At 48.1% G+C, this 12,436-nt stretch overlaps 1 protein-coding gene across 2 annotated transcripts in view; it reads left to right on the forward strand.

Annotated features, from left to right (window-relative positions):
* Map6 (microtubule associated protein 6) overlaps positions 1-12,436 on the forward strand; it is a 67,449-nt gene that overhangs the window by 40,980 nt on the left and 14,033 nt on the right. Inside the window, exons 2-3 of one of the 2 annotated variants that reach the window (XM_034507071.2) lie at positions 4,925-5,138; positions 6,777-6,973. In XM_034507071.2, the coding sequence (XP_034362962.1) occupies positions 4,925-5,138; positions 6,777-6,973 (411 nt within the window). The remainder of the gene's footprint in view (positions 1-4,924; positions 5,139-6,776; positions 6,974-12,436) is intronic. The other variant, XM_034507080.2, reaches the window with a different exon arrangement.

Raw genomic sequence — 12,436 nt, forward strand, 5'->3', positions numbered from 1 at the left:
TTTTTTTTTTTTTTTTTTTTTTTTTTTTAAGATTTATTTTTGTTTTATGTGTAGGAATGTTTTGGCTGCACGCACCTGTGCATGCTTGTTGGATCACCTGGAATTGGAGTCATGGATGGTCATGAGCCACTGTATGGGTAGCTGGAGTCGCAACAAGTGTTCTCAGCAGCTAAGCCCCCCGCCCCATATCCCCAATACCTGGCTCTTAAAAGTGCTTAATTGTGATAATCTAAATTTACCTTTCTCCCACACCTCTGTGTATGTGTGTGTGTGTGTGTGTCCCCTACACCAAGAAATATTTGCCTACTCTGAGGCCACAAAGATATCCTTCTGTTTTGTTTGTTTTTCTTAGAGATTGAGGATTTTGAGGGTTTGAGGGATTTGGGGTTTGGGGGGGTTGTTGTTTTTAGGTTTATAATCCATTTCAAATTTATTCTTGTCTGTCATGAGTGAGCAGCTGAGGTCCTTTTCATTCGTTTGGCAATCCATCTTCCCCAGCATTGTTGAGACCTTTATCCTTTTCTCTGATCTGCTTTAGCACATCTGTCCAGAGTAAACGGACTATGTCTGTAAACCACATCTATAAGCCAGCGGTTTCATGGGAAATGTTTAACAAGCACTTCTTGGAACAAAGAAGGGGACCTGTGGGTGGCGTTGGCCGCTTTCCTGCTGTGACTCGTCTCAGTAGCTGAGGCTGCCGGCTACCCATCCTTTAGCAAAATCGGGCCACCCAATTCCTGAGAATGTCTGCTCTGTAAGCCAGTGTGAGTCTGCCACCACCCACATCTGCTCTCTCCTTCCCCTTCCCCTTCCCCTTCCCCTTCCCCTTCCCCTTCCCGTTCATGTGCTGTTCATCCTCATACAGGGAATGCATTTGGTTACCATAGCATTCTAAGTTTTGAAATCAGGTATCAAAACCCCTCAAAACTGTTTCATCAGTTTCCATATATATATAATTAGCTTTCCATTTTCTACGGGGAGCTCTGCTAGGATAGTTAATGGTTGCTTTAATTCATAGACCAATTTCTAGGTAATTGCCATCTTAACAATCTTGAGTCTGTTCATAGCAGCTCTTTCGTTTTCTCCTCAGCCGTTGCGTTGCTTATTAGTAGTGCACATGTGGAATACTGGGCTTTGCACATCCGTGTGATCTCCAACAACCTCCCGAAATTCCATTCTTCTACCGGCTTTTTCTCAGATCCCTGGGGTATTAAACTGATTCCTGGTTTCTATTTTTAGCTACCTATCGTCATGGCTGTATACATGCTGCACACATGGGCTCTCTTTGTTTCAGACCGTTGCCCAGGTGCACAGGGCCTGTGAGCTGCATGCAGCCTGCCAATGGACACTGATGGCAGCTACTGCAGAATGTCACTTCCTTAATGAGGGCACTGGTGCCTTGACACCTGTCATTCCCAGCTGTTACACATGTCTTCCTTCCATGGATGATATACAGTTTTGAGAGGAGGGGGGGAAAGGGAGAGAGAGAAGGAGAGGGGGAGGGGAGGAGGGAGAGAGAAAGAGAGAGAGAGAGAGAGAGAGAGAGAGAATTCTTTCCTTGTTTAGAATACGATTACAGCAGTCTATTCACATGGTATAATGTGTATGTTCGATCTTAATGGGATAGGAGAACTCCTTAGTGACCACAGCACTGCATTTTCAGTGTGGACATCCTTTATGCTTTTCACACAAAAGCTCTGAAGGTGCTTGCGAGCCTGTTGCCCAGACACTGACCTGAAAGCTGTGCTCTGACCTTGCTGTTTCTGCAGAACTCAGTCTTCCATTCTATAAGAACAAAGGCTCCCTAAGCTGTTCTAACAACAGGACCAGGATTGTTCCATTTCTTTTAATCTATACATCCTCCCTCCTCTAACCAGCCCTGACAAGAGCCTGGCAGCTGACAGCGCTCATTGCCTGCCTGTGCCAGGGTTCATGACCTAACCTCCTTCCTTCCACAGAGGACATGTTAATATAGCAAATGCAGACAAGACTTTTGAACAGAGACCTGATATGTTTCCATGGCAACATAAATTACTTATGAAAATCTGTAGGAAGATTTGGGACCATTACAAGTTAAGTGCGGTCTTCTTCCTGCACAAAGCAACTGGGAGATGTCGAAATTTTTATTGTGCAGAGGCTAGGGGACAAAATTTGATTTCCCAAGGATTTAGATACATAATAAATAAATCTGGGGCTTATGGCAAGAAGACAAAAGAAATTTTTACATGGTGGTAATTGGCAGCAATCTCTTATTCTAAGTCAATGCCATTGTAAGAAACAATCGCTCTTCTTCACACAGTAAAACTTGTTTCTCAAACAATTCTGTTTCATCGTTACTCATAAATGACAGTCCTTTTCAAACTGGAAACAAAATAACAAAATAACGGCTTCAATCCTCTTCCTTCACATTTCTCCCTTTCCGAGGCCACACCCTGTCCCCATTCTCCAGCCTGCATACCCCTCCTCCCTCTTTTGGGACTCAGCTCAGCAGTGACAGGGTTCTAGCAGCTGTCTGTGGTCTGCCCCTCTGGAATTGCTCTTTCAGAATCCATCCTAGGTCTCTACAACCAAATGTGCTGAAGTGGGACAGGGCTTTACTAAGTGAAGGAACATCTGTTTATAGTGGGTTCCGTATCAAAGGCTCAGTGCATCCGCTGTTCACTGAATGCTGCCTTGTGCAATCTGACTTGAAGTGCACTCAGCAGGAAGCCTGGTCCTAGAAGCTGCTGTCCTGATTCTGCCCACCCCGGGGAACCAGAATATTGACTTTCATAGGTCAGAAGTATAATACTAGCTGAATAAGTATCTGATTGTCTATAACCATTTACATCTCCTCATGTGACAACAAAGCCTGGAGGGCAGAGACTGCATTCATGCCTAGAATACAAGGCAACTGAGATAATTTTTCTTAAATACATACCTCTATTGAAAACCAAATATATTTATTATCTAATTCTCCACCAGTGGCTTTGTGATTCTGACAGGAACCCATATTCTGCCTTTTAACCCTCACATGGGTCCTGTAATATGCCAACCCACCCCAAATGGCCAGATGACCAGAGCTTGGGGTGTGGTCCTCTGGCTTGTCCTTCTCTCTTTCTGAGACAGGGTCTCACTATGTAGCTTTAGCTGTCTTTGAACTCCCTGTGTAGACCAGGTTGGCCTGGAACTCACAAGGATCTCCCCACCTCTTCCTCCAGACTGCTGAGATTAAAGGCTTGTGCCAGCACACCAAGCCTATGGGTTTCTTCTAAAGATCCACTTCTCTGTTTTGGCCCAGGCTCAGTAGCAGCATCTGTGGTTTAGCTTGACTTGAAGGCATTGAGCTTACTGTGACAGCTGTGTGGCACTGCTTCTGCGAGCTGGACCAACACAGCGTGTCTTTATCGGCTTGGCTGGGAAGGAAGCTTTGCTATCTTGTTTTTGTTTTTATTTTTTGCATGGGTATACTTGTGCATGTGTGTGTACATGCCCATGGAGATCACAGGACAATGTCAAGCATTGTTCCTGGGGTGCCATGTTTCACTGGCCTGAAACTCACCAAGTAGACTTGGCTTGCTGGCCACCAAGCCCCATTGATCCTTCACAGCATCCACAGCACAGGGTGACAAGCACATATCATCATGCCCAGCATGTTTGCGTGCTTGCTTTAACAAGGATTCTGGGGATTGAATTCAGGTTCTGGTGCTTGCAAGACAAACACTTTACTGACTGGGTTGTTTCCACAGCAGGATTGTGAAGAGAAACTCTGTCTCAAAAAAAAAAAAAAGAAAGAAAGAAAGAAAGAAAGAAAGAAAGAAAGAAAGAAAGAAAGAAAGACAAGAAAAGATAAAAGAAATAGCCATATAGCCAGGCCTAGTGGTACACAGAGCTATGCAGGGGGCAGAGGCAGGAGGATACAAGTTCACAGCCAGCTTGAGCAACAGTGAGCTCAAATCTTGGGCAATATAATGCGGTAAGAAGTAAGAAGAGGGCCGTGAGCAGGGTTAAGAGACAGAGTGCTTGCCTAGCACTTGAGAGGCCTTAGGTTCAATACCCAGAACCACAAGTCAGCTGAGTGGGATCCACAAGAGAGGCTGCTGTGAGTAGAAACACGGATGGGGCGGGACAGCAGATGGAACAGGATAATAGCGACTTACACGCACATGATGGCCATCCTACACACACACACACACACACACACACACAGAGAGAGAGAGAGAGAGAGAGAGAGAGAGAGAGAGAGAGAACAAGCTATAATGTTCAAATGATGTAGAGAAATATGCTAACATGCTCTGTACAAAGACATGTCACAGGGATTCCTAACTAAGAGGACCTGCTTGTTAGTGGTCTGGCACCATAAGAAGCAAGCAAGCATGCAAGGGAAGGATCACCCTAAAGATTTGGACAGCAAAGGTTCTTCACTGTGAAAAGTAGGGGGAAAGTGGCTGGAGGCTGGAGGTCAGCAAGACCTGGGTACCTCTGGTACCCAGAGCCCTGATATGATCATCATCACACATAACGTGGCAAGGGGCACTGGGAACATATTGCAAGGTTGCAGTCTACCTGTCTCAGCAAGTCCAAGTCTAGCCTTGCACATACAGGCATCCCATGTTGAGCTCCTAAAGTACTGACTGGGCCGATGTCTCAGTCTCCTTTTGGAGCCTGGTCACACAAGACTTGAAGGTGAGAGCAGTTGTTCTGGATCCCCCAAGTCTAGGTCTGGAAAGGACCCTGAGTCCTTTCTCTGAGATCTCTACTGCCATCTTCAGACCTGGGTCAACTCTAAAAGAAAGAAAACTGCTGGTCTCTGTGGTGCTCACTCCCAGCCATCCCTCAGTCAGCTCCAGAGTGTGTCAGGAGCTGGTTTTAGGTGTAGCTGGAGTGGGGAACATTTCTCTGCTGTGTGATATTTCTCATCACTGATGTTTTCTTTGATTCACAGGAATGAATTCAGAGCATGGACAGACATCAAGCCTGTGAAACCGATCAAAGCCAAGCCCCAGTATAAGCCCCCAGATGACAAGATGGTTCACGAGACCAGCTACAGCGCCCAGTTCAAAGGGGAGGCCAATAAGCCCACTGCAGCGGACAACAAGGCGGTGGATCGCAGAAGAATACGAAGCCTCTACAGTGAGCCCTTCAAGGAATCCCCGAAGGTAAGACAGCTCTTATTGCACATCCTGGAGGAAGCAGAACGTGGGGCTCCGGCTAGTCCTCAGGAGCTCCTGACGAATCATACCTTTCTTCCTCAGCACACTGGCCCAGGGGCATCTCCAACAGATGGCTAAGGTCCTGTTAAGGTCCAAGGCACATTAGGAAGGAGGACTACATGAAAGTAGCTTACTTGGTACACCAGACTCTGTGTTTGAGAAATGAAGAATAAACTTGAGAGAAAAGCCTCACCCCGGTGCTACAGCCTCTTTCCTGGCCTTCTTCACAGCCTGGCTTTGGCTGCTGCCCCTCCACCCCATCCCAGTCCCTGGACATTTCCTTCCTCCCAGGCTCTGGAACACATTCACCTTCACTCAGCCTTCCCCTATCAGTGCCATCCAAGAGTGTTCAATGTGTGACAGAAAACATGCCTGTCACATAGAGAACAAGAAATGTCCCCAGGTATTTATTACCAGTGTAGCAGTTTCTGCAGGAAGATTTGGGATTTTTTTTCTTTTTTTAATGCTAACACTGCCCAACCTATTTTCATCTCAGTATGGGTTTGTTAACAGGAGAGACAGGCTGGACAGAGTTAGCAAAGTGGCCTCACAGGCCCATTTGCTGTGTTTCAGGCCAGACAAGGCTGGACACATACCACTTTCCCATGTGTAATAGCAGAACACATCCGAGGAACAAAATAACTCCAGAGCCTAAGTGGCCTTCCTCTCCTCTTGACCTCAAGTCTAGCACTCAGGTGGCATTTCCATTGTCAGGACTAGCTTATAGCTATGGTAACCATCTGACCTAGTTTGTCTGGGATGCAACTAGTTTTAGCACTGAATGTTTCACGTTCCAGGGAACTGCCACTCCAATCCAAGCAATTCACGAGATCACTGGGCCTCCATTAGTGAATGGTCTAGCCTGGGAGGCCCAGCATCAGCTCTGTCCATCCATAGATGAAATAGGTCCTGGGATATATGCTGGCATTGAATGAAAGAAGATTCCAGCTGAGGGAGGAAATAGGATAGGGGAAGTTGGGGATGGACAGGGTTTGCTGTATGGTCTCATCAAGCCCAGTGGCCCCAGAGTCCTCTGAGAAAGAGAAGGTAAGACTGCCTCTTCAGAATGAAAGGAAAGATCAGAAGGGAGGCCTGGAGACTGGGTGGCTGCTCTGGAGAAGCAGGCAAGATCCAGCCAGAGATAAGCACGAGGCTGGTAGTGCCCATTGCCTGCCTGCCTGACACCTGAGTTGTTCCAAAACTATGTCCTAACTATGCCCACCATTGTTCATCCTTGTGAATACCTACCTGCCCTCTTTAGTCCAGAACCTGGATGACTGAGCATCTCAGAGAGGAGATTGTCTAAGCCTGCCAACCACCTGGCCTTCTCCCAGGGAGAAGTAGCAGGGTGGGAAGCACAGGGCAGGTGAGCGCTGCTACAGGCTGCCTATGGATTCAGACCAAAGAAGCCAGGTGCCCAGACACTGTGAGATCCTGTCCTTGCTCTGCCTGTCTGCTCCGTCACTAGCCACTATCATGACTTTTGTTAATACTTTAATGTCTTTCTCTAAATCCCTTCCTTCTCCTGATCCCTCCCTTCTGTGTTTCTATATGTGTGTTCTGTCTGTCTGTCTCCCCATGCAGGTAGAGAAGCCTAGTGTTCAGAGTTCCAAACCAAAAAAGACCTCAACGAGCCATAAGCCCCCGAGGAAGGCCAAAGACAAGCAGGTGGTGTCGGGCCAGGCTGCCAAGAAAAAGACCACAGAGGGCCCCAGTGCTACTAAACCCGACGACAAGGAACAAAGCAAAGAGATGAACAATAAACTGGCTGAGGCGAAAGAGTAAATGTCACCGCACTTTCCTTTTCTCCCCTCCCCCACCCCCTATATTTAAACCAACAAACAAAAAAAGGCCACAAAACTAATTAGAGACTTCACATCTGCCTTGGTTCTAAGTGTCCCAGGAGCCCTGTGGTTGGTTTCTTATGGGAGAAATCAGGTTTCTGAGGCCACTGACTTACTACAAGTGGCATGGCACCTAGCCAAGGGCCCCCCTGGGAAACCAGGAAGCAGTGTGCACTGGTTGTGCCCTTCCTGTGGGTCTGGATTGGGTCAGGTCTTAGTTACTACCTAGCCCAGCTCCTGGTGGGACTTGGAAGTGTCTGCTGCAGGGTATTTCCCCCCTGAGCCTCCCACAGTTTGCATCACTCCATTTTGGACTTCAGGCAAATGTTCCTTCCCAAGTTCATTGGAAGCTTGCATGCTACCCAAGTTCAGCTTGGGCTTCAGCCATTAGAACTTGTGAAAATATTAAAGACAAAAGAACAAGAAACCAACCTTGGCCTTACTGTCAGTGAAATGGAATTGTGTCTGTTAACTAGAAGAAACCCTCTCCTAGGACCTCTGTTAGGTGTGTGTGCCTGTGCTTTGTGCCTATCGGGCTTTGAATAGTGAGTGTATCAAGTAATAGGCCACTGGCTGAGGCCAGCCAGAAGTGACAAACAGTGAGTATTTTGGGATGCTGTAGATGGCGTAGGAGGAGCCATGAGCAATGGAGCCCGCTTTTCTCTGCCCTTTGCATACTGCTAATGTGGTTACGAGAGAATAGTCAGGTGTGAGATGGCACATTGCACGCTCATTGTGACTTTCTGTTCCTGCGGTGTGCAGGTGGAGTGTGTAGACGTGACGGCGAGGGTGGTAATGCCCCCTCCAGCCCCGAGCTCTTGCTCTGCTCCACAGAGAGGTCAGTGTGCTGAGCATCTGGCCCGAGTGCGTGGCGAGTCCTGCCAAGAGCTTAGCAAGCATCTGTGACTTCCAATGCCTAGAAATGGCTCTCGATGTACTCCGTGTTGCAGCGTTGCGTGTGTGGGGCCAAAGCCCCCTAGAGTTGTGTTGTAGGAATTAGGGAATGGTTATGAAAGAAACCTGCCCTCCTTACTTATGAGAGAACCCACACTGTCCACCAGAAATGCCCTGGTGAAATGTATGTTGCTCCTGTTCTGGAAGTTCTCATTTGCGCAGTCTCTGAGTAGCTGGGATGGTGTGTCCCAGCTTGCTTTCTCCTGTGGTGAGTGGTTCAGAGGGCAGTTCTGGTGGCTCCTTGGTCCCTTCAGGTCCCTGAAGTTTGGGAAGGTGGAGCCCCCAAGTGCCAATTCATTCTCTCTGTGCAGACAGAGAAGGCTTTATTTGCGCCTTGTGGGCCTGCCTGAGACGTGTTTGGAAATGAACACACCAGTGCCGAGGAAACCGCTGTTTTTAGCAGAGCAGACTAGAAACGAAGTCTACAGTATAACCTGATGCCATCTTTTCTGACTCAGGGCATGGGCTCTGAAGGAGACAGGCTGGAGAAGGGAGGAGACATTGATGAGTCTCGTTACCACAACTCACAGGTTTCACAGGCCTGTCCTGGCTACCTGTTAGCCAGTCTTACTGTCTACCAGAGAACTCTATCAAGTGCTCCAAGTGTAGCTGCCAGGGTGTGTTCTCAAGCCCTGGCATCAGTCAGATCTGCTGTTAGCTACACTTTGATTTCCCTGTAGAATAACAGTATGTTTTGTAGATCAAGTAAGTCAGAGTTTACAGTCCACAGGGATCCTTCATTTGGTGTTCATGTTCTGCATACCTTGTGCCAGCCTTGGTGAGCAGACAGGTCTCTATAGCAACACATCCAGACAGAGGTGCATGACTACCCCACATGTGCTGTGACTGAGTTGAGTTGGTGTTGTGCGCACTGTAGTTTGCCATAGCTTAACACAAGGGCCCCCAGAGCCTTGGGGGCTGAATTCCTTACCCTGCCCTGTCTGAGGCTTTAGGTGACCTGAATAATGTTCTTTTCAGGCTTTCAGGGTCCCCCTCTTTTTCACACATCCACCTAACGAACTCCATTTGCTCTTGAATGTTTCACTCCACTGATAAGAAACGTCCATTGATTCCTACTGTTTACAAACAAAACTCTGCCAGTCTTGTTCTGTCTCTCGAGTTTACTGGACAGAACTGCCGTGGCTCCTCAAGCAGTGTTTGGTGTCACCTCTCTGAAGGTGACCAAGCCTGCTCCTCATTCTGTACATTTCCCTTCTGTTCTCTGTTCACCCCTGGGGCAAGAGAGCTGAAATGGAGACTTTTTTTTTTTTTTTTTTTAACTTGGCCTGCCTGCAAAACTCTCAGAAGCTATGCCCGGCTTTCTGTTCTCTGCCCCAGCTCCCAGACAGCAGGTGAAGTTGTATCACGCTAAGGCAGAGAGGAAGTGTCTAATTAGGATTTTGTGGCCCGGGTTTTGTTGCATACCACAGATTGTCTATGTATCATGTAGTGCTCCCCTCTCTTGGTGCTATTTCATTCCTGATGTTAGTAAAAGAATGACAAAGAACAATTCATGTATAGCCAATTGATTGTGACGTCTCGTGGTCTGTGCTTGCTCGGAAAGCAAACCAACGGGCCCCCCCCCCCCACAGTTATAAATAAATGCTAAAGACGAACAGCATTTTCTTGATCGTATTTCCTTGGTGAGGCCCAGCCTGAGTAGTGTAAAGGCAACAGCTTTTGGCATCTGAGCCTCTCTGGACAAGATGAGCGGTTCCCTGCAGGCTCCCCTGGGGTCTCCATAATGCAGCTTGCCTCTTTTAGATTGCCTCTCAGGGACTAAGTGCAAGCAGTCAGAGCTAAATGTTGGGAAAGGCGAAGATGGACCTGGAGACGCCCTGGCCAACAAGGTAGTGTCATATTTTCATGCCGTGTCCCTGGAACAGCGACTGCCTGAGCTACTCACTGCCTCATTGCAGTGAGAAGCTGTCGCCTAACTCTCCTGTGGCCAGCAGCAGCGTTGTCCCTGGCCTCCTTTCTTGCAGGGATGGTAGAGGCGTCTCAACTTGCTCATTTAACCCCCGGTCATGTTACAGGCTGAACCCAGGGGTTGGCTCTGTGTGTCGTGCATGTGCCTGACATGGGAATGAAAAAATGGTCACAAGAATGGTTCAGACAAGGACCCAGGGAGTCAGGGAGCTTGGAAGCTCAACGGAGAACGGCTTTTCCCATGGGGGTGGGGAATAAGAAAAAGCTGCCTGTCTGAGGGCATTAAGAAGGGCGGCATGATACAAGTGTTCTGGGCGTGTGGGGCTGGTGTCAAGGCAGGGGAATAGATTTGGGGATGGGAAGGGGTGGGGTCGGTGGAGAACCTCAGGACGAGAACCACCACAGCTCACTCTGTTGTCCTTCTAGTAAAGCAGGAGACAAAGACTTTGATCTCGTCATTTCTCCAACATGTGTCTATTGGATACTGTTGTATGCCAGGCTCTGTGCTAGGCACTAGGGGAGCCAGGAGACTGAGACCATACCTCTGATCACAGTGGGCATGGAGGAGGAGTCTGTTCTAGCTGGTTCCATGGATGAGAAAGGACTCAGCAGATGGGTAGGTGTTGATCGGGTGAACAGAATGGAACCTACCCAAGGCATGCCAAACAGAGGGATGTGCCCAAGCAAAGGTGTGGATGGACCATGAGCCCAACAAGCTTAGGTTCTGGGGGTAGTCCACTGAGGGTGGGGGTGGCAAGGGCAGGAGAGTACAGAGTTCCGTGGCGGGAAGCCCTAATGTTCCATTGTGGGTGGCTACTAACTGGGGCTCCATTCCACGTACCCAGGTTGCACCCGTGTCCTGCATGTCTGCCTTCATGCTTCTTGCTTCTCCATGCCACAGCCACAGGTCCTCTCCTGTTCTACCCGAGATCCATCCATTGCTGGCCCTACCCCTGCATTTGTAAATGCAGTGTTAAAAATCAATCTAGGGGATTAATATTTTGAAATTACTATATATTTATTTTCCAGATGAATGGAAGACATTTGCACTCACCTGTTACTTTTTTATAAGACAGGATACAGAAAAAATGCTCAACAACTAAAGATTATCGATAGGTATTCATCAGTTTCTCTTCCCCTCAGTTAAGGGAGAGAGATTAATTAGGCTTGGGAGACAGGAGAGATTGGAGGTGCAGATAGAAGCAAAAGAGAGAAAAGAAGGAAAGTACACTTCAGAACATCAGAACACCAAGAGTAAGCCCAGAGAGGAAGAGAAGAAGAGATGCTCCCAGAACCAGACCCAGGGCAAGAACTGTCCAAGGGAGGAGGTCGGGGAGCGGGTCAACCTGGCCTGCTTCACCTGTATCACCTAGGTGACCCAGCTCAAGCCCGCACAGCTGTGGCTCCCAGCACAGCTGAGAGCGTCAGCACAGGAGTCTTTACTCATACCACGTTCCTAAGACAACCAACAACTAAACAAGGCCCGTGGCTTTAGAACAGGGCATTATTGCTAAACTAGTTAGAAGTGAGTTTCGATTCTTGCTTCAGAGTTATATATTTTTGGTGCAATTCCACCCAGGGTCAACGACAACTCACAAAGACTGTGGACCCCTGTGGTAGTTTCCAGGGCCACGGACTGCTCAAATGCTGAAGTGCTCACATCTCAGGTATCAAAGTTTCAGGATGCACCCCGTAGGCCATCAAGCAGTTAAAGCAGGCCACTGCTCCCTAAACCCTGTCCCAGTACAGCCTGGGCCATGACTGGAACCACTGAGGCCATGGTGACAGAAATGCCCTTTCCTGGACCACACATCACAGTTTGATAGGTACCAGATTTTTACCCCAGAACCTACAGGGCTCACAGTAACCCCAAATGTTTAGGTCATTCTACAGTACATGCAGCATCAGGAGAGCAAGATGAAATGCCTCAGGCGTTTTCTCAGGGAGTTTGGCTGAGATGGAATGTGCCCTCAGACACTGTGGAGTTGGCAGTTGAAGTTGGGTCTTCACTGGCCTATTCAAGTCTTGGAACCCTTCTCTAGAAGGAGGGACAGTAAGAATGGGGAGGTAACACCAGAGTGCAAGAGACACGGACACTAGGCAGATTGTTTCAGTACAGTGTAGTACTGGGGATGACTTCCTCATCTATAGAAATGCAGCTGAGAACCAGTTATACAAGAGGCTGAATTAGTCGAACAGTTCAAAGACAGCCGCCTTGAAAGAATTTCAGCTATTGGATTCTTTGGAGTCCATGGACTGAATAATGTCCGAACAATTTATACTTTAATTGCTTACAAGGCAGTCTGTCTATGAGTGCAGTGGGGCAGGTAGTTGCCCAGGTATCAGATGAGGAAGGATAGCTCCAAGGGGAAGACGCTGGCTAGCTTGGCCCAGCTTGAAAGACAGGAAGCTTAGGGCTGGCTGGAATGAATGAGGTTCCAAACAAGTGGGACCCTTAAGGAAAATCACATCCAAAGCCCACAAAATGACACTGTGGCCTGGCCATCGCAAGCCCTC

Source organism: Arvicanthis niloticus, chromosome 1 (assembly GCF_011762505.2).
Source record: "Arvicanthis niloticus isolate mArvNil1 chromosome 1, mArvNil1.pat.X, whole genome shotgun sequence".
Lineage (NCBI taxonomy): Eukaryota > Metazoa > Chordata > Mammalia > Rodentia > Muridae > Arvicanthis > Arvicanthis niloticus.